Raw genomic sequence first — 22,425 nt, 5'->3', positions numbered from 1 at the left:
GAAATGTAAAACTGATCACATGTGAGAAATAATGTGTAGGTTTTAATAAACTTGCTTTGCAAAGTGTCCAGTAGGAGTACTCTCATAATCTGCTCCTTTAGTTCTCAAGGACTTTTAAAGTCAGGTTTTTTTTGCCAATTTAAAATCCTGATTTCCCCCCCCCCACCCAATTTTTTCATTTTTTTTTCTCAATTATTTTTCCTAATAAGGGGGGGAAATTGGGCCCCAAAAATCCCAGGTAAATTCAGAGAAAATAAGTTTAAAAACAAAACAGTTTTTATTTTGAACATTGTCAAAACCCAAAATGTGATGGACTTTAAAAGTATAGTCAAACTAAATGACAACCCACAATTATTTACACAGTTCACAGATATCACTTTCATGGTGCTCACCATTAGACTCTGACTTAACCTGTGGAAAGTGTTTGTAAATTAAAAGTAAGATTGAAGATCATTTGCTTGTCATGGCACCAGCCACTTACCTTCCACTATGATGGTGGGGTATTAAACACTGTTATTAAAAATGGAGATTGTGCACAGGGGAACAGTTGTGATCTTACTTTTAGTAAACACCGACTTGAGGTGTGACCTGAGTCAGCCTTTGACTGATGACCTGAGTCTTAAGGGGACTATGAGTATGGTAACTGTGTCACTGCACTGCTGTCCTTATTCCATACTTAACTAAAAGTGAAAGCCTGATATTTGCTGTAGTATAAAGAATATAGTCCTTACAACAGTACCTAAAGATGATCCAGGTCCTTTTTTTAAAAAAAAACCACAGCCGCTGTTTCTTTTCCTGGCTAAAATTGGATCCAGAGATGGCGTGCATATCAGAAACCTCAGTTCAGCATACAATGTGGTGCTGATTTCACATATGTGACTCCTGAGGCTTCTCCAGACCTGATTTTTGTAAGAAAAAATAGGAAATGTTGAGGGTTTTTCGTGTCTCGAATCCATCTTTACTAATAGGGATAGATGAAGTAGGGAGGAGACTTGTGTGGAGCATAAACACCGGCATAGACCTGTTGGGCCGAATGGCCTGTTTCTGTACTGTATGTTCTATGATTCACCACCTTTTCAAAACAAAAAGGAATTTATTGGTGGGTATCGGTAAAAATTGATTTTAGAGGCCCTAAGTTAGCTTGTTGAAATTGATAGCCCCAACGCTATTTTGATTTTTAAAAATGAGACCAAATTCAATTTAAGAAGGAAAACTACCTATCCTTTCTAAAGCTGCTTCCTGTAGTTTAGTGATTATATGTGAGGCCATGCAGTTATTTCAATCATTCTGGGACACACAGGACTACAGTTGTATCTGTACTGTAACTATTTCTTAAAAATAAAATTTATGTTCATGTTACCATTCTTGAATTAGATGGTTGGAGAATTTAAATTTAAGGTTGTTTCCTTCACTGAGATGAAAATATCTGAGTAAAAGAGAATATTGATTATGCTCTCGACTGATTGGGCGGTAGGCGACAGTGATTATTTCCCTCTCAGTGGCAGCTTGCTTCCCTGGTTCCCTTTTGCTCTGCTGCTATTTCTACTTCACTGATCTTAGCCATTTTTGTGCTTTGGGATTTTTTTATTTTATTTAAACTTCTAAAAATGTAGGCAGTGATATTGATGTGAACTGTAGTACCGATGTGGAAGTCTCCTCACCTGTTTTGAGTACATCCCTAATTTATTTATTTTTTTCCTCAAAAATTTGCAGGACGTGATGTCGGTCTGCATGAGAAATCCCAGTCTCCAGAATCATCCAGTGTGGAGGTGTGAGCTTCAGAAAGCTTGGGCATCAGCTGTGTATTATAACTGTACAACATAGGAAAAATGTTTGCTTTTATCCAGACCTTTTTGTACCATTGGAAAGATTTTTTTCTTTTTTTATCAGCACAAGATAAATTGCTTCTGTGAAATTCACCAAATTTTTGTCTTTGTTGGTTGAGGGAGTGTTCTGTACATCTGACTTGTCAACCAGAATACCTTTATTAAAGTGAAGAAAAAAATACTTGGTTTGTACTGGTGGCACCATTTGTGTTGAATGATTGTACACTGCACTGCCTGGTTCAGTAGCACTGATGAGCTGTCTCTTGTGACACTCTTCAATGCTACAAGCAATACTTTTGATTATTGTACCTGATTATATTGAATTGTTGCCCCCAAAAGCTATATGTGGTATACCTCAAAACAATGAAAATGAGAGAGCTTAAACCAACTTACAGATAGTTTGAATATTTTCTTCCCTTTTTGTTATTTCCGGGGTTCTGTGATCTGTGTAATCCTTTGGGAGATGGTGGGAGGGAGGAGTCAAGAAAATATAGTAGTAGCAATGTGGTCCATCTCTACCAGTACCATTGTACTCAGATGAAGAGGGGTGACCTTCCCTATAGTCAGGTAACTCACTGTTGGGGAAAGTTTGGAAGATGAGGCTTGGCTTTGAATAAGGTTTCCCAGCTCATAGCAAGAATGACGTTTATTCCACCTCCCAAAAAATATTGCACATTATTATAAAGTACTATTGATTGACCAGTCAGCCTGGCTCATTAATGAGATCTGGAAGGGTGGAGCATCAACGAGAGCTGGGATTTTTCTCTCTCTACTCCAGATAACCCTGTAAGCCCCAATATGTAAGGTGCTCTTGGGTGACAAACAGTGGGAAGCCTATCAGTGCTATGGGTATTGGTCTTACCTGGATAGACACCAGCTGTATGTCTTGACAATGGGGCTGTCTGAACCTTGGTTCTTGCCAGCCTGCATCTAAGTTCTCTGGACTTGGGATCTGTCCCTACAGGGAACAGTCTGCACTTTATATTGGGCATACATTACCTATGTGGATTTATCAGTAGCTTGTTTTAGAATCCTGACCATGGTGATGGGTTTACCCTTGGCTAATAAAATCTACATCATTTGAACTGAGTACATTACAGTCCAATCATACTATGACTTGGCATTCTGAGATCCCAAATAACAATACAGGTCAGTAATCTATTTTTAACCAGGCCTGATAATAGCTTGCTGTTACAATGATTCCTGTTAATTTGTATTATAATGGAAACTTATCCTCATATTTCATATAAATAGATACAGAGCAATGGAAATATATAAAACACTAAAGAAAATCCAACCCAGATCTGTTGTTGCTTTGCAGTTAGAAAGTGTAGGAAAGCAGGCTGGAGGTGGATTTGTATTCTATTTAGTTTCTAATTTCCACTGGAGAAATGCCTCTGATGGTTGACATCTTCACAAAATCAGGAAAGTCCTGCCCATACCTTACCAGAGCACCGTAAACAGTTCTTACATTCAGATAATTTGGAGAATGACCAAAATGTTAACATTTTCATCATTCATCAGTATTGAATTTTACTCCTGTATTATTGTCACTGTCATTACAGTTGAATCAATCTAAAATGAGCCATGTTGCAAATGACCTAGAGTTTGAAAAGCTCACATTTTTTTGGTTCCAGCAATTATTTCAGTCTGAGCTCTAGGAAGTGCGGAAGAACAGTCCAAAATCTTGATGGACTAGTTAAAACTATTATAAAATGCTGATTGGCTAAATGAGTTGCAGAATGTTTTTTTGTTGTTCTAGCTGGATATAAAAGAATCATACTCCTTCAATATGCATTGCAGCTATGCCAGGGAAAGGTTTCTGAAACTAACTGCAAAGTAACTCCATGGAGTAATAACCAGGCTGTTGCAAAACATTACTTTATATGTCAGTTCAGGTTGATGAGTGTTCTGGTGCAGTGGTGCGCCAAGTTGGTCTCAACATTCACCTGTTTTCTTTACTATGGTTTAATTTGTATGTGTGGCAGTTGAATGACTGGGAAAGAATTTTTGATCAACTAGATTTAGTCCTATTTGAATATTATTTGATCTCCATGACAAAACAAAATATCATGACTTAGTATAAACTGGGATTCTTTTGTTATGTAGCTTCTTTGATCATCACCAATTGTCAATTGTAAACAATTTTACAACACCAAGTTATAGTCCAGCAATTTTATTTTAAATTCACAAGCTTTCGGAGGCTATCTCCTTCCTCAGGTGAACGATGTGGTATAATATTTAAAATAAAATTGCTGGACTATAACTTGGTGTTGTAAAATTGTTTACAATTGTCAACCCCAGTCCATCACCGGCATCTCCACACCAATTGTCAAGGCATGGTTCCAGAACAAGCCCTATATGTACAATGGGGTGGGGGGTTGATCACATGACTTGTGGCCCCTATTTAGTGTCAAACTCAGATTGTATCCCAATGTTTTTTCTCCTGTTTGACTAACAAGCCTATTCAAATTTTTTAGTATCTTGAATTTTATATATAGTACAAAATGATGTCTCATCACTTGGTCTTCAAACTATGTTGTTACTCCAATTGTAGAAACATTCAAACACCACTTGAAGGGAGTTGATGAGATAGATCACATTTATGTGGCAGCCTTTATTTGGTAGCTTGTGCTGTCCATTCCAATTGAGTACACTCTGAATTGGTATAATATTTTGAGGCTTGGTGCTGATTGCCAAGAAAAGGATGTAGTATAGAAAGGGTAACTGAAATATCAAAATGCTGATACCAATTAATATATTCAAAACACCATCCATTTACATTTAAATACTCAGGTTTCAAAGCTCAGGTTTACGTTCAAGTGAGTTACTTCAGCTGCCAGTGTGAGGTGAAACTGTGGTCATCCATTGAAGGGGAGTTGGAATTTTTATGATATATAATAGGATACTGTGATAAAAGTTTAATATTTTCATTTGATGAGGGAGCATGTCTGAAATAATTTGATTTCCACATTCTGGATTTTTCACATCATGACCTACTTTGATTTGTTCTGAGGAAGCCACGAGAATGTCTACGTTGCATATGGTCCTGTACTTTTTCACCAGCTAAAAGTTCTTCGCTTTGTTCCAGCCTTTGGCAGAGACAAACACCAAGTCTTCAACCTCTTTGAAGAAGTAGGTTAGGTTACAATGTGGTAGTACTTATGACATGGCACTCTTCAGGTGTCTTGTTGGAAAAGTTTAATTTACTATAGTATATTTCTTTGTTATTTCACTTGTAAGAATATGATAAAATGTTTGCACTTAGAGTTGCTGCCTTATTTCCTCAGTCCAAAACTAGGTATGTGGTGAGGGCCAGCTCCTATGCATAGAATAGTTAGGTCTGTCTTGTCTATTGTCTTCAAATTCCTCCACCACTTAACTATACAAATAAGCTTCAGTGCTTACTAAAATGAACTTATCTGCAAATTATTTTACTCTGGTTCCTGTTAGCATTGCTTTCCAGGATGACCCTGGAGTAATGAGCAGTTTTGGCAGCGGAGAGTGCTTGAGGTGGTCCAGCCAAATCGGATACTGAATGGCAAAATCAGTTGTGCACCAGATATGCTCGACTGTGTCCCTTGGACCTGAGGGAATGAAGATGGTTGCAGTGTATTAAAGATGCAGTCTACTCTTAGCCAGGTTCTGTTACAAAATCTAGGAATCCTGTACATTCTTGGTTATTTGCATTTTTCTCATTGACTTACGCACTCCTTAGATCAGTTTCCTCTGCCGCCTCAACACCACACAATTTAGTAAGCTTCATTAAATGATGAGAGGAGGTCTTGATGTTTTTGGAGCTAGCTCAGTTATCCTGCTAGACAGTTGCACAAAACACGAGCTCTGTGCATAAACTTTTTTCCTTTGATCCTAAACGTGTAGTTTGTACCTCAGTCCTTTTTTGGCTGAGACGTTAAACCAACACCTAAAACATTATCTGGTCATTTATTTCATTGCTGTTTAATTGGCTGTTGCATTTCAAAAGTACTTCATTGGCTATAAAGTGCTTTGGGATGGGTACTACATAATAAAAGTCTTTCACTGATATACCTATGTGTGTTGCCTGCATCTTAACCAAAGTAATAAAACCCTCAGAGCAGTGTCACTTTGAGAGAACTGCTTTGAAATAATCACCATGCCAAGTTCTGAGACTTACTTGAGGCACAGAAAGCTTTATTTTGTCATATTATACAGCAAGACAGTGAAACAATGATTCTATATTTAAAAAACATTACAGCAGGTCCCTATTTCCATCTACCATAATGGCAACTTCTCATTCAATTCCTTCCTGTTTATCTTTAATGGCAACCTGGAATAAAAGAAATATACTTTGAATTTTTTTTTGCTCAAACCATTTTGATCAATGCAGCAGGCTGAGGGAAAATATCATTTCATAAAGTTTCACTTGACCCACAAGGCCATTCCTCATAGGCACTAACAGGCTAGGAGTTGTGGACACAACTTCTGCAGCCATACATTCTTCCAGCAAGGGTTACCAAACAGCCAGCAGGCACACTGGTTGATTTTTCCACTCCCTATTTAACATTTCTGAGGCTAACTGTAGCCCCTCTACTCCCACTTGAGATTACCTCACAATACATGTGAGATTTAACCTTGCACCTTAAAAAGGTACCACACTATAAGGTGCAGTGACCTACTGAACCATTTTCTGGGGTGGGGTGGTTGCAGCTAATTAAAAACAAAATATTCAATATACATGGGAAATGAATGAGTTTATAATAAACTTGAGGACTGTATAGCCCAGTGGATTGTTACAGTTCACAACACTACTAATGAAGTTAAATTGAATCCACACAGAACACACAAAAATACATTCAACCACAATGGATGGTTTTGACTACTGAGTTCAGCAAGTCACAAAGCAATCAGATCAATCTGTCCTGAATGCAGACTTCGCAGATCAGTCACAAGACACTGGTTTGGTCATGAAGTACTTTTTAAATTGTACAAGTCATTTCAAATTGCGATCGAGAATACATTCACTTGACCATTTTTATGGCATTTAGAGCCAATTAGCAAGCGATAGCAAGGACCAACACAACCTCCACCTCAGGAGAGGTGCGTATTTTCTGCCTGACCTCAGCAGCATAGCTATGACAGGAAGTCAGCAGAGTAGGGAAGAGAAGCCATTGCTGGAAATGCTCTGGGCTATGATTGGATAGATAAGAGTGGAACCGACGACAACGGAGGAGGAATTGGTGGATGGTGTGGCACCATGAGAAAGTTTGCAGGGATTGAGGAGATAGTGGGCTGCCATGGTCACAGAGGATGTCATTTGGGTAGGCCATTTCAGTGCTGTGGCAGGAGTGGAAAACTGGTGAAATTCAGACAGAGTTGCAGGAAACAGGCATAGATTTGGGAGGTGATAACACGTTCAAGAACGTTGGAAAGGGAGGTTAGAGATGGAGCAGTAGTTTGCAAGGACAGAGGGGTTGAGGGCGGGTTTTTTTTTTTAAAAAGGTGATGATTTTAAAACGGGGAGGAAGGAGCCAAAAGAGATGGATCCATTTACAATGTTAGCTAGCATTTTGGTGGTCAATAGTATAGTGGGAATGGGGTCACGGGAGTCAGAAGTAGATCCCATGGATGAGTGAGCCTGGGGAGGGCACATGGGAGATGGGAGAGAAACTGTAAAGAGATACAAGAAGGGCTAGGGCTTAAGCAGGGGGAAGCCTTGGGGGGGAGGGGGGAGGTTTGGCTTGCTGTGCAGAGAATGAGGCAGCTAAACAGATGGCCTCCATTTTAGCGGCAATGTCCGTAAGATCCGCATTTGCTGTTGGAAGCAGGAGGGGAGAAAGGTTCAAAGAGATGGTAGTGGAGAAAAGATGCCAGGGGTTACCTTCGTTCTCAGGGATGACCCTTGAATAATGGGCGGTTTTAGCAGAGTGAGGCGTGACAGGACTTGATGTGGTCTGGACAGATCTGATAGATGGCTAAACCAGTTGTGCTCCAGATACGCTCAGGTCTAGACCCCATAGACTTGAAGTAAAGATGAGGGCCACACTTGGGGGAACAACCAGGTTGAGACAGAGTAAAAGTTTTGCTGGGGACAAGAGAAGTGATTGAGCAAATAGACAACTGTAGAAGTATCCTGTGACATAGATTGGTAACTGATTGAGAGGTAAAGACAGAAAATACAGATAAAGGGATGTACTTGGATTGGTAGGATGTGAAAAGATGTGTTCCCCAGAATCTGTACTGGGTCCTCAGCTTTTCACCATATATATCAAGTGAAGGTATAGAGTTATTCATCAACATTTGCAGATGACACTAAGTTAGGATGCACAGTAAGTTGTACATATGGGAAGAAGAAGTTACAAAGAAACATACTCAGACTAAGTGAATGGGCTAAATTATGGCAGATGCAGAGTTCAGTGTGGGGAAATGTGAAGTCATCCACTTCAGAATATTTTTTAAAATGGTGAGAGACCAGGAGCTATGGAGCACACAAATCACTAAAAGCTAGTCCACAGGTACAAAAAGCAATCAAGCGGCTAATGGGGCTGGAATACAAAGGTACAAAGTTATGCTTCAGTTGTATAGGGCCATGGTCAGACGCCATCTGTAGTACCCTGTTTAGTTCTGGGCACCGCATCTCAGGAAGGATATATTGGCCTCTGAGGGGGTGCAGCACAGATTCACCAGAATGATACCAGGGCTTAAAGTGTTAAATTGTGAGGACAGGGTACATAAACTTGGCTTGTATTCCCTTAAGTTTAGAAGATTACGAGGAGATATAATCATGGGGGAAATTCATAAAATTAGAGCTAGCCTATTTTAGGAGTGAAATCAGGAAGCATTTTTCACACAAAGGGTAGTGGAAATATGGAACTCTCCCCTCCCTCTCTCAAAGACTTGTTGCTGGGTCAATAAAACTTTAAAGACTGAGCGATAGATTTTTATTACATAAGGGTATCAAGGGATATGGGCAAAGGTGGGTAAATGAAGTTGAGGTACAGATCAGCCATGATCGAACTGAATGGCTCAAGGGGCTGAATGGCCTATGTATTGTGACAAATTGAGGACTATAGGTAGGCAGTTAGGAGTTTAAAAGTGTAGTAGTTAGTGACTTGGGAGTTATTTGCACAGCAGATGCAGAAGTAAGTGAGATATAGTAGGTACAGTTAGGAGCGGTAGGGGGATGGGAGCGGTAAGGGATACAAATAAGTGGTAGGAGATTGCCTCGTTCGTGGTTGAGGCCATGGGAGTAGAGAGACTACAGGAGATGGCAGGGTCAAGTCAGGTACGTGAGCTGGTTAAACAGCAAACTCCCTTTATATTGTTCCAGTAATATGCATCATCCCTAAACTTGGAAGAGCACATTACTACTTCCGTGTGACATTTCAATTTCTCATGGTGTTTTAAGTGAGACTGTGGCAATCTGAAGATTTTGCCCTTCAACATATTCACACGACACTTAGGACTTTTCCAGACAGCATAGGCTGGGATGAAAGGACAGTGCTCTAATCTACTGCATTGCCTCAGCTGCACAATGATACATATCCAATTTACTGAAATAAATGTGAAAGTATTTTGCTGAGATTAACAGGTTTTGTTAGCACCGGTGCCTCAAAGTCTCCATACAGGAACTTACCCGGAACCGTTCCTCCAGCAGCGAGAGCTCACTGATCAGATCAGTGATGGCATTTGTAAAGGCCTCCTGCGGACTGTAGTCAGGGGTGGTCTGTACACGGATAACAATTTTATGCTCCAGAGGATGGGGTACCTTGTAACCTGCAAATAACACTTGAGGGTCTTTTAGCAACTGCCTGTAAAACAAAACAGGATGTCAAACACGTTGCCTCGTAAGCAGAGGTAACTTTTCCCCAAAATCCCTCACTTTTCCTTAAAAATTGCAACACTTTATGTTGACTGAGTGCATCACTGCTGACCTGCTGTAAACAGGCAGGAGTGAAACATAACATTTTTCAGGCTGCTCATTAACAGAATCAAACTGCTGTCCGAGTTGATAATATGACTTATATCAGTGTGCTTGCTGTAACACACTAATAAATCACTCTCCAACACTGGAAAGCCTCTACAGAAAGTACCAGATTTTCCATTTGTTCTGCGGAGGATTCCAGTGGGAGATCATTCCTTGTTAATGTCTTCACCACCGTGATTGAAAACTTCTCCATGTACCGATGGTGTTTGTGAAACTACTCATTTAAAATAGATACTGCTTTGGTTCCTGTAATACAAATCATGTATGTATAAAATACAAGTTTGATAAAAATAAATCAGCAACTTTTACAGCAGATTTTTCAGTGTGTTAAAGGCAAGGTCAAAAATTACTTTCAGTATAAACCACCCTCATCTGGTAGTAAAGGCTACTTTGCAGAGAGGATCTTCATTTTCATGTTATTCTCACCAAAAATGACGACTCAAACTCATTACAGACCCGCTCAGCTGACAACAGTGTTTAACTCTGTCAGCAAGCAGCTCCATCCTGTCCAGAGAGGGGTCAGTATAGTTTTTGGACAGGGATGCAGATCAGGAGACGTCAGAAGCTTCAAACCTCAGTAGTAACTTGGCATAGCTACGTAGCAGCAATACATTTTAGCCCTTATGTGAAAAACATTAAATCCTATGTGAAGTAATTTTAGGTAATGCAGTTTTGGTGTTATAGATTACAATTAAATGTAATCAGTCTATCTAATACATTCGTTAGCTACTACCTGTACACTGAGCAGCAAATATTAATCAACAAACTGCCCAGGTCTCACAGACCTCTTCTGCACTGTGGATTTCTTAGCACTTGAAAGGTTTTTGTAGAATTTAGTAGACTTACGTGCTTTCTTAGGTTATGGCATCTTACATCATGGTACACTGAAGGTCTTGGGAGTTCAGTATATTTTGTTAGCACTTGTTAAGAGTTGATAGGATCAAGAACTTGCCTTCATTGATGCACCCATTACAGGGGAGGTGGTGGGCCAGGGGGCTCTCTGAATTGGATGAGTAGCTGGTGTGGGATCGAGGTCAACTGATGGTTGATGTCTCTTTGGTGTTTTTGGGGGGGGGGGGGGGGGGGGGGGAAGAAGCAGGACTGTGGTGAGGGTGAGCCACACCTCATGGTGTTTGTCCCAATCCATGCACAGCTGAAGTATCACTGGCCAGTGCCCCACAGTTAGTTATTCATGTTTCAGTATGCTAGAAACTGCTGTGACATGATGCACAGATATGTCTGAGAATATGGAAAGGCCCGTAACGGTGCAACAGTAACTAAGCCAAACAGACCAAGAGGAATGGCCTGTGGATCTATATCCGAGCAGGAGTCACTGCCCTTGAGCGAGGAATTTAGGGATGGGGAATGGAGGAGAAAATAAGTTAGCCCACCATCACTTCAACTGAGTTCGAATTTAACAGCCTCGTCTGTTGAAGCAGTACACTTACGATCTGATGGTGTTACCCAGGGTGTGGTCCTCTTTATTAATGGTGAAAAGGCAGGCATTTGGCACTTTCGTGTCTTTTGTTATTGTTATCCTAAACAAAAAGGAAAATAGTGATAGTACAAAACCACCTTATCAGCTACAGCACAGCACAGATCCCAATGGCGTATTCGTTAGCAATGTCTGGTCATTCAGAAGACATCCAGCATCTTGGTGTTGACAAACTCTTTCGATTGAGACTCAGACACCAAAGAGTCAGTCAGGCACCAGGAGGCAGAAAGAGGTGAATCTTTGCCTTGGTCAGGGAGAGTGGAATGGCCTAGAATATGCACGTTCTTTATTTTTGTAATAGTATGTGAAGAGAAGTTATACCGATTGTACAGAGTGTTTCTCATCGTACTCAGTGTTCTGTATGTTTTGCCTATTGTGGAATAAAGCAGAATACAAACTGAATCAAACAACACCTCGCCTAATGTTAACTCGCTCTGTTAGGAGAGCATATGTCTGAGATATAGATGTCAAGGGGACTTTAACTCTTGCACTCCTGTACGTCCTATTACTGTGCTAGCAGACACGGGAGTCAACTTCTGTTGACAAAAAAAAGCAGCATGCAGACCGTTTAAGGGAGTGCCTGACACCACTGAGCCTGAGCAGGTACCTGCTGTAGACCTGAATTCCTAACACTTGGCCAGTGGACAGTAGCACTACAACCTCCTTCTCTTCCATCTATCCACATATATAGTCAAATCTTCTGCACCTGGCATGTATCCAGAAGCCTTGGGAATGTGTCCCACTTCTCCAGAGCAGAAAGCATGCAAATTGGTGGCTTTTTAGTAAATGTGCTATTTGATTTAATCAAAAAGCATATATACTGCCTTTTACTATCTTGGAAAAATTCCCATTCACAAAGAAAACTTTTTTCTCCCCTCTTAAGTCCTTTAAGCAGCCATGTTACTTTCGAAAGAATAAAAAATACAACAAACTCATTAAATAATTTTAACAAAATCACAACCCAGCTGTTCCAATACCTCCCTCTCCTCGTTTCTCAGGGCTTGCCCTCTGCTCCATTCCCAAAGTCTTGCTTGGGCTGGAATCTGAGTTACATTTTCTGTGCATGTCGGATCTGAGAGCTCAATGTCCCTCCCCGCCGCTTCTGTGCCCCTCAGAAGTGAGCACATTCCAGATTTCAGTTTTCCCAACTCCCTTACGTGCCCAATAGCGGTATTTCCCACCTGGTGGACATCACAAGATTTCCCTGTGTTCCGCCAGCAAGAATGAAAAGAACCAAAGGGGCAGTGAGGAGAGAGGCGGAAAATAGTATGTGAGAGAAAACATGAGCAATATGAAAGAAAATAGGAGGCTGATCGCCAATGCTGGAAGTACGGGGGAAGTCGGGGCAGAGACATCAACAGAGGGGAAGGGGCAGGGGAAGGAGAGCAACAGGGGGGGGGGGAAGGAGAGCAACAGGGGGGGAAGGGGCAGGGGAAGGAGAGCAACAGGAGGGGAAGGAGAGCAACAGGGGGGGAAGGAGAGCAACAGGGGGGGAAGGAGAGCAACGGGGGGGAAGGAGAGCAACAGGGGGGGGGGGGGAAGGGGCAGGGGAAGGAGAGCAACAGGGGGGGGGAAGGAGAGCAACGGGGGGGAAGGAGAGCAACAGGGGGGGGGGAAGGGGCAGGGGAAGGAGAGCAACAGGGGGGGAAGGAGGCCCTGGGTCGGCCTGCAGTGTGACTGTGACCCGACTCCACAACATGTGAACATTTAATCGGCAGAGCGGCGGACACCCGGGCCGGGCCGGGCCGGATCAGGGTGTCAGCCGGCTGAGTCTGGGGCTTGGAGCCTCTGCCAGCCCCCGGGGTCGCGCTGCCGCGACGATTGGGCAGAAAATACCGGTGGGTGGAGCGCGGCCGAGGCCGAAACCCTGGTGGGCCCGAGCCGGGGCCTCGCCGCTCTGCTTTGGTCCGGCGAATGTAACAGGTCCCGAGTCCGGCACCGTTCCCCGGGGCCCGGGGCCCGTTCCGCGGCCTCACTCACTTCTTCTCTCCCTCGAAAAGCAGAAAACTCTCGAAAGCCGGCGGCGCGTTCATCTCCACAGAGCCGAGGACAAGAGGAGCCGCCGGGCCCGCGGCAACCGCACACAGACAAGAGCGCCCCCGCCCGGAAACAGGGGGAACGGCACCCCGCCCGGAAATAGGGACAAGAGCGCCCCCGCCCGGAAACAGGGGGAACGGCACCCCGCCCGGAAATAGGGACAAGAGCGCCCCCGCCCGGAAATAGGGGGAACGGCGCTCCCGCCCGGAAACAGGGACAAGAGTGCCCCCGACCGGAAACAGGGGGAACAGCACCCCCGCCCGGAAATAGGGACAAGAGCGCCCCCGCCCGGAAACAGGGGGAACGGCACCCCCGCCCGGAAATAGGGACAAGAGTGCCCCCGACCGGAAACAGGGGGAACAGCACCCCCGCCCGGAAATAGGGACAAGAGCGCCCCCGCCCGGAAACAGGGGGAACAGCGCCCCCGCCCGGAAACAGAGACAAGAGCGCCCCCGCCCGGAAACAGGGGGAACGGCAACGCCGCTCGGAAATAGGGACAAGAGCGCCCCCGCCCGGAAATAGGGAGAACGGCGCCCCCGCCCGGAAATGGGGGGAACTGCACCCCGCCCGGAAATAGGGACAAGAGCGCCCCCGCCCAGAAACAGGGGGAACAGCACCCCGCCCGGAAATAGGGGGAACTGCGCCCCCGCCCGGAAATAGGGGGAACAGCACCCCGCCCGGAAATAGGGGGAACGGCGCCCCCGCCCGGAAATAGAGGGAATGGCACCCCCGCCCGGAAACAGGGGGAACGGCACCCCGCAGGGAAATAGGGACAAGAGCGCCCCCGCCTGGAAATAGGGGGAACAGCGCCCCCGCCCGGAAACAGGGACAAGAGCGCCCCCGCCTGGAAACAGGGGGAACGGCGCCCCCGCCCGGAAACAGAGACAAGAGCGCCCCCGCCCGGAAATAGGGGGAACGGCGCCCCCGCCCAGAAATAGGGGGAACGGCGCCCCCGCCCGGAAACAGGGACAAGAGCGCCCCCGCCCGGAAATAGGGGGAACGGCACCCCGCAGGGAAATAGGGACAAGAGTGCCCCCGCCCGGAAATAGGGGGAACGGCGCTCCCGCCCGGAAACAGGGACAAGGCACCCCCGCCCGGAAACAGGGGGAACGACAACCCCGCCCGGAAATAGGGGGAACGGAGCCCCCACCCGGAAACAGGGGGAACGGCGCCCCCGCCCGGAAACAGGGGGAACGGCACCGCCGCTCGGAAATAGGGACAAGAGCGCCCCCGCCCGGAAATAGGGGGAACAGCGCCCCCGCCCGGAAACAGGGACAAGAGTGCCCCCGCCTGGAAACAGGGGGAACGGCACCCCCGCCCGGAAACAGAGACAAGAGCGCCCCCGGCCGGAAACAGGGGGAACGGCACCCCGCAGGGAAATAGGGCCAAGAGTGCCCCCGCCCGGAAATAGGGGGAACGGCGCCCCCGCCCGGAAATAGGGGGAACGGCACCCCCGCCCGGAAACAGGGACAAGAGCGCCCCCGCCCAGAAATAGGGGGAACGGCGCCCCCGCCCGGAAACAGGGACAAGGCACCCCCGCCCGGAAACAGGGGGAACGACAACCCCGCCCGGAAATAGGGGGAACGGCGCCCCCGCCCGGAAATAGGGGGAACGGCACACCCGCCCGGAAATAGGGGGAACAGCACCCCCGCCCGGAAACAGGGACAAGAGCGCCCCGCCCGGAAACAGGGGGAACGGCGCCCCCGCCCGGAAATAGAGGGAATGGCACCCCCGCCCGGAAACAGGGGGAACGGCACCCCGCAGGGAAATAGGGACAAGAGTGCCCCCGCCCGGAAATAGGGGGAACAGCGCCCCCGCCCGGAAACAGGGACAAGAGCGCCCCCGCCTGGAAACAGGGGGAACGGCACCCCGCAGGGAAATAGGGCCAAGAGTGCCCCCGCCCGGAAATAGGGGGAACGGCGCCCCCGCCCGGAAACAGGGACAAGGCACCCCCGCCCGGAAACAGGGAGAACGACAACCCCGCCCGGAAATAGGGGGAACGGCGCCCCCACCCGGAAACAGGGGGAACGGCGCCCCCGCCCGGAAACAGGGGGAACGACAACCCCGCCCGGAAACAGGGGGAACGGCAACCCCGCCCGGAAACAGGGGGAACGGCAACCCCGCCCGGAAACAGGGGGAACAGCACCCCCGCCCGGAAACAGGGACAAGAGCGCCCCCGCCTGGAAACAGGGGGAACAGCACCCCTGCCCGGAAACAGGGACAAGAGCGCCCCCGCCTGGAAACAGGGGGAACAGCACCCCTGCCCGGAAACAGGGACAAGAGCGCCCCCGCCTGGAAACAGGGGGAACAGCACCCCTGCCCGGAAATAGGAGGAACAGTGACCCCGCCCGGAAATAGGGATAAGAGCGCCCCCGCCCGGAAATAGGGGGAACGGCGCCCCCGCCCGGAAATAGGGGGAACAGCGCCCCCGCCCAGAAATAGAGGGAACAGCGCCCCCGCCCAGTAATAGGGAGAACAGCGCCCCCGCCCGGAAATAGGGAGAACAGCACCCCCGCCCGGAAACAGGGGGAACAGCACCCCGCCTGGATGAAATTAAGCTGATGGCGGAAGGATTAGCGGGGACATGAGGAAAAACTTGTTTACCCAGAGGGTAGTGGCCCGAATTGGTGGTAGAGGCAGGGACCCTCAACTCTTTGGACCTGCACCTAAAGTGCTGTAAGCTGCAGGGCTACGGACCGGCTGCTGGAAGGTGGGATTAGAATGGGACCTGGTTGTTCTTTGAGCCGGCACGGACACGATGGGCCGAATGGCCCCCTTCTGTGCTGTATCTTTTCTATGGTTCTATGGTTCTAACAGTGCCCCCGCCTGGAAATAGCGAGAACAGTGCCACCCACCCGAATACGGCGAGAACTGAATACGGCTGGAAATATGGTGAACAGCGTCTTCTCTCTTTTTCTATAAATTCCCTCACGTTGTCAGTGGAAATGATTCTAAGTCACATGAAGAAAGGCTCAAAACATTGAACTCATTTTTGCTGGAGTAAAGAAGATTGAAGGGAGACATGACACAGGCCTTCAAAATGATGACTGGCATAGATTATCAAAGATTTAATTAAGAAAGCTACTTAAATTGGATAATGTACATGTGACACCAGAGTGAGTGCCATTATCCTTAACTGTACATTTCCTTACTGAGGGACAGACTTTCTAATGTGAATGTTTGGGATAACAAATCACTGTTCCCTCACTATGTACTACAGCAGATGTATTTATTTATTTTGTCTGGGATGGAGAAAATAGTTCAAAGGGGAAGAAGTAGAGGCAGGAATGGGGGGTGCTGATGAGAGATAGTTGGAAGGGGAGAGGTAGTGGGAAGGCAAAGGGTTAAGGGACACTATGGGAGTAAAGAGGTGGGAGGGGATGGGAATGGAGATTGAAAGTGGAGCCTGCAGCCCTCTGTGGCTCTTTTCCTTGCCACACATCACTTCCCACCCACTGGGAAAGAAGAAAAAGATAGAAGCAGGCACAGTTTGCAGCAGGCAAATCCATTTTAAAATCAGGCAGTAAATGTGCCGCCAGGAGTTACTCCAGCCTTTATTTTTGAATTTCAATAAATGGCTCTCTTGTAGACTTAAAACAACTCATCCCTGAACAGCACTGCACAGAACCAGGTGGAAAGCCAGAATAGAGAGACAAAAAATAAATCAAAAAATGAGACCAAATAACACAATCAACAAATTACTTTATTGTCTTAAACAGATTATAAAAGAGAAATTTACATGCACAACATCTTACATTTAACAGACATAAGTCTACAGATACATATCAATTACATTGTTGTCAATCGATATCATGGAATGAGCTGATATGGTACCTGATTAATAAAAGTACCAGTCAAAAGAACAGAAAGTTAACTATCTTTTAGCAGTATTGGCATAAAGAAATGAAGTAGAAAAGATTCCTAGCTTAACTTTGAAGAAGAAACCCAAAATTATCCATTCCAAATCCACATAGCCTGGAATTATATCATCTCATTTAAGAATGTTTTTTTTTCCTTAACATTCCAGCCCTCCCTCAACATCCACATCAAAAACAAATCAGGGAGATTTCGGCATCTCTGAAGATGGTAAGTAATCTGTATCTTGACATTTAAGGGTGCAATAATGCTCAGTCTTTCAGAAATGAACTGCCCAGCACGTTCCTCAGATTGGATAATAGGCCTATTGTAATTCCACAAGTAATGCTCCCATTGCTCAGGCACCTCATTAGAACATTCAGTAATGTCAGACATTAATGTCCCAGTGTGCTGTTATCCTTGACTGTACATTTACCTACTGAGGGACAGCCTTTCTTAACATGAATGTTTGGGATAACATCACTGTTCCCTCACTATGCACAGCAGCAGATGTATTTATTTCTTTTGTCTCTACCTTATGCAAATTGTTGGCTACTGAAAAGGTCCGGTCAGGTATTGTTGGGTACTGAAGGGTAAGGTTAGGTATTGGGTAGTGAAGGGTAAGGTTAGGTATTGGGTACTGACGGGTAAGGTTAGGTATTGGGTAGTGAAGGGTAAGGTTAGGTATTGGGTAGTGAAGGGTAAGGTTAGGTATTGTTGGGTACTGAAGGGTAAGGTTAGGTATTGTTGGGTACTGACGGGTAAGGTTAGGTATTGTTGGGTACTGACGGGTAAGGTTAGGTATTGGGTACTGAAGGGTAAGGTTAGGTATTGTTGGGTACTGACGGGTAAGGTTAGGTATTGGGTACTGAAGGGTAAGGTTAGGTATTGGGTACTGAAGGGTAAGGTTAGGTATTGTTGGGTACTGACGGGTAAGGTTAGGTATTGGGTACTGAAGGGTAAGGTTAGGTATTGTTGGGTACTGACGGGTAAGGTTAGGTATTGGGTACTGAAGGGTAAGGTTAGGTATTGTTGGGTACTGAAGGGTAAGGTTAGGTATTGTTGGGTACTGACGGGTAAGGTTAGGTATTGGGTAGTGAAGGGTAAGGTTAGGTATTGTTGGGTACTGACGGGTAAGGTTAGGTATTGGGTACTGAAGGGTAAGGTTAGGTATTGGGTACTGACGGGTAAGGTTAGGTATTGGGTACTGACGGGTAAGGTTAGGTACTGTTGGGTACTGAAGGGTATGTTTAGGCATTGTTGGGTACTGAGAAGCACAGTCAGACACTGATGAATATTGTAGTATATAACCAGATACTATGGGTGCCAAAGGGTACAATCCCGAAATAAAAGGCAGGGCACTGAAAGGTATTTATCGGTATTGAAGGATACTGATCTGGATGGTTGGATAGTGCAGGGTTTGATGAAGTACTGGAGGATGGTTTGGCACCCTGAAAGCCACTGTAGGGCACTGTAGTCTATTGTTAGATTTTGAACTGTATGATAAAATATTAAAACAAATGGTGCATTTTAGCTGAACATGGTTGGTAACTGAAGATTATTGTGGGGGCACCAGAAGATGCTGTTGAGTACAGAAACTAATGAAATATACTGTAGGATGCTGGACAGTAAGCCAGGGTGCATTAGAGTATTGAAGGCCGTGCTGGAGTGCTACAGAAGGGAGCAGTATGGTAGTAATGGATCCTCAAGGATACAGTAGGGTATTGTAGATTATTGCACCTATTCTAGGGTATTTTAGGGTACTGTAGGGGCTAAAAGGGTATTATAATATAGTCTATTATATGGATACAAAATGGGATGTTCAATTGTACAAGATATGGTAGCTGTATAGATCTGTAATATTTTAAGGGAGTATGTAACTTCTATACAATATTTTGCAGCTGTGCAAATTCTATATAACATACAAAATATATGCAATCCCATATAATACCTGGTGATTGTGTGATCTCAATATAATACACAGTGGCTTGTACTGAAGGGTAGAGAAAGCTATGGTGGACTACTGTAGGTTTCTGTTACTGAGGAGTATATTGGGTAGTGTAGGATACTGAAGAGAATGGTAGGATACTGAAGGATACAGTGGGGTAATATAATCCACATACTATTGCGGGGATGTATAATCTGTGTACAATAGACTGGTATTGTATGATCTGTGTACAATACACTGGTATTGTATGATCTGTGTACAATAGACTGGTATTGTATGATCTGTGTACAATACACTGGTATTGTATGATCTGTGTACAATAGACTGGTATTGTATGATCTGTGTACAATAGACTGGTATTGTATGATCTGTGTACAATAGACTGGTATTGTATGATCTGTGTACAATAGACTAATATAATCAGCTCCACTTCCCCTCCTCCCCCACCTTTTCTCGATTTCTCATTGTGATATGGTTTGATCGATGGGTTCTAGGCCCCCTCTGGTCCTTCACCCAAGTGGTCGATCTCCATCCATGACCCTCGGCAGTGAGCGCCATTCAGCTATTCCACCAGAAGGCATTGCAGCCAAGCCACATCGTGTCCTCAAAGAGACCATGGACAATTTCCATCACAGGATCACTGAATAGCAATCAGGAGAGGAACTCTGGCTGATTATCCCGTCCCTTCTCTAATCCAGGGCACCAAGGCCAATTGTAGCACTCCCAACAAGCTCATTTAACTCAGTGCAAACCAGGAATTCAACCCTCTGGTTACGCAATGCCTTCACCAACTCAGTGGTCAGGGAAACCATAGATACAGGTGTTTAAGCAGGGAATGGCCAAGGCTGCAGCAATACAGAAATCAGATTCAATGTCAACTTGGTGATTCACAACTGTGATTCCTCCTGTAGCAAGTTCCAAAACTCCAAGGGAGGCAATAAGAGGGAATGAGGAGTTTCTCTTACAGGGAACTGGGAAAACCGAAACAGAAGTAACAAACTTAATCTTGACCACTTTTAGCACATCTTCTAATGGAATCATTATAGATCAGCATTGCTGGGGCCTGGGAGCAGGAGCTTCCTCTGTCCCAGAGAGCAGGAGGTCCCTCTGTCCCAGAGAGCAGGAGCTTCCTCTGTCCCAGAGAGGAGGAGGTTCCTCTGTCCCAGAGAGCAGGAGCTTCCTCTGTCCCAGAGAGCAGGAGGTCCCTCTGTCCCAGAGAGCAGGAGGTCCCTATGTCCCAGAGAGCAGGAGGTCCCTCTGTCCCAGAGAGCAGGAGGTCCCTCTGTCCCAGAGAGCAGGAGGTCCCTCTGTCCCAGAGAGCAGGAGATTTCTCTGTCCCAGAGAGCAGGAGATTTCTCTGTCCCAGAGAGCAGGAGGTCCCTCTGTCCCAGAGAGCAGGAGTCCCTCTGTCCCAGAGAGCAGGAGGTCCCTCTGTCCCAGAGAGCAGGAGATTTCTCTGTCCCAGAGAGCAGGAGATTTCTCTGTCCCAGAGAGCAGGAGGTCCCTCTGTCCCAGAGAGCAGGAGGTCCCTCTGTCCCAGAGAGCAGGAGGTCCCTCTGTCCCAGAGAGCAGGAGGTCCCTCTGTCCCAGAGAGCAGGAGGTCCCTCTGTCCCAGAGAGCAGGAGATTTCTCTGTCCCAGAGAGCAGGAGATTTCTCTGTCCCAGAGAGCAGGAGGTCCCTCTGTCCCAGAGAGCAGGAGGTCCCTCTGTCCCAGAGAGCAGGAGGTCCCTCTGTCCCAGAGAGCAGGAGGTCCCTCTGTCCCAGAGAGCAGGAGATTTCTCTGTCCCAGAGAGCAGGAGATTTCTCTGTCCCAGAGAGCAGGAGGTCCCTCTGTCCCAGAGAGCAGGAGGTCCCTCTGTCCCAAAGAGCAGGAGGTCCCTCTGTCCCAGAGTGCAGGAGGTCCCTCTGTCCCAGAGAGCAGGAGGTCCCTCTGTCCCAGAGAGCAGGAGGTTCCTCTGTCCCAGAGAGCAGGAGGTCCCTCTGTCCCAGAGAGCAGGAGCTTTCTCTGTCCCAGAGAGCAGGAGGATCCTCTGTCCCAGAGAGCAGGAGGTCCCTCTGTCCCAGAGAGCAGGAGGTTCCTCTGTCCCAGAGAGCAGGAGATTTCTCTGTCCCAGAGAGCAGGAGGTCCCTCTGTCCCAGAGAGCAGGAGGTTCCTCTGTCCCAGAGAGCAGGAGGTCCCTCTGTCCCAGAGAGCAGGAGGTTCCTCTGTCCCAGAGAACAGGAGGTCCCTCTGTCCCAGAGAGCAGGAGGTCCCTCTGTCCCAGAGAGCAGGAGGTTCCTCTGTTTTGTTTTTTAAAAAATGGAAAATAAAGATATCCAAATTCAAGTGTGAAGTTTAATTTTGGATCCTTTGATTTGCCTAACTGCACTCTGCACCTTCTCAATGGGATGACCTTTGCTGCCTCAGAATGAGGCACCCAGTATCAGCTTGATATCAGCTGCATGGTCCTGTAGTTCTTGCTGCCTACTGCAGGAACTAGAACATCCCACACTGAGCGACCTGCTGGCTGGCAGGGGCTTGAAATAGGAGCAGTCAGTCCATCTCTAATCTGCAGCTACGTGAGCAGCACTGGCATCAGTCAATCTGTCACCGTGCAAATACATTTACAAACAATTCAAACAGATTAATTATAGAAATTTACATTTACGTAATTTTTTTTTGCCAAGGACTATGTTTTGCATAATTCAAAACACATGAGACTGTCTAGGCCAAATGTGGATGCAACAAGATATAATTATTACAGTAATTTAGTAATTAAAAATAGTTTTTGAGGTTGAAATATTAGTTATATTCACCTCAAATACATTCACTCTTCCTGATGAAGTTATGTGAGCAGTTCGAGAGAGAAGTTTTTGTCCTTTAATGTTTCCCAGCGTTCAAAGTTCCGCTGAGCCCTCTCCAGGTCCTGGATGATTTGGAACAGTCTGTTTGGGATGTCCCACTCATCGATCCCTGCAAAGGAAAACGGGCTTAGAAAGGACAACTCTCGATCCTGTGTGCCCAGTAAGGGGGTCACTCCCTCCCGGAGTGTGGGTCGGAGATTGGGGTCACCACATTCCAGCCCCGATTCTCCAGTCTGCACTCCCTCACTGGGACTGTGGGTTCTCCGGAATTACTCCTAGAAACTGTTCCGGATAGGAAAATCACAGAGCAAAGAAAAAACAAGCGGGAAGGAAGAAAATTAGCTAAAAAGGAGCAATTTCTTTTTAGCACTGAGCCTCCTGCAGCTGATATTCTCGTGTTAATGGGGTGTGTGTGGGAGGCGCTTTCTCTTAGTACCCTGATCTTTCACCTCT

At 46.2% G+C, this 22,425-nt stretch overlaps 3 protein-coding genes across 9 annotated transcripts in view; 1 reads left to right on the top strand and 2 right to left on the bottom strand.

The window, feature by feature from the left end:
* Window positions 1-2,007, top strand: part of LOC137344834 (general transcription factor II-I-like) — a 168,879-nt gene extending 166,872 nt beyond the window's left edge. For all 7 annotated transcript variants that reach the window (XM_068008018.1, XM_068008019.1, XM_068008020.1 and 4 more), the window contains one exon: window positions 1,714-2,007. In XM_068008018.1, the coding sequence (XP_067864119.1) occupies window positions 1,714-1,775 (62 nt within the window). In that variant the 3' untranslated portion in view covers window positions 1,776-2,007. The remainder of the gene's footprint in view (window positions 1-1,713) is intronic.
* Window positions 2,008-5,978: 3,971 nt separating this feature from the next.
* Window positions 5,979-13,398, bottom strand: polr2j (RNA polymerase II subunit J). Its single transcript, XM_068008022.1, has 4 exons — window positions 13,268-13,398; window positions 11,241-11,330; window positions 9,442-9,616; window positions 5,979-6,135 (listed from the first exon to the last, which is right to left on the bottom strand). Exons 1-4 carry the CDS (start codon window positions 13,318-13,320, stop codon window positions 6,100-6,102), a joined length of 354 nt encoding a protein of 117 aa, XP_067864123.1. The 5' UTR covers window positions 13,321-13,398; the 3' UTR covers window positions 5,979-6,099.
* Window positions 13,399-17,006: 3,608 nt separating this feature from the next.
* rasa4 (RAS p21 protein activator 4) overlaps window positions 17,007-22,425 on the bottom strand; it is a 188,945-nt gene continuing 183,526 nt past the window's right edge. Inside the window, exon 21 of the mRNA XM_068008013.1 lies at window positions 17,007-22,081. Within this exon, the coding sequence (XP_067864114.1) occupies window positions 21,954-22,081 (128 nt within the window). The 3' untranslated portion in view covers window positions 17,007-21,953. The remainder of the gene's footprint in view (window positions 22,082-22,425) is intronic.

This window comes from Heptranchias perlo, chromosome 28 (genome assembly GCF_035084215.1).
Source record: "Heptranchias perlo isolate sHepPer1 chromosome 28, sHepPer1.hap1, whole genome shotgun sequence".
Taxonomy (NCBI): domain Eukaryota; kingdom Metazoa; phylum Chordata; class Chondrichthyes; order Hexanchiformes; family Hexanchidae; genus Heptranchias; species Heptranchias perlo.
Note: the sequence above shows the minus strand (reverse complement) of the source record. Positions and strands in the feature narration are given on the sequence as shown.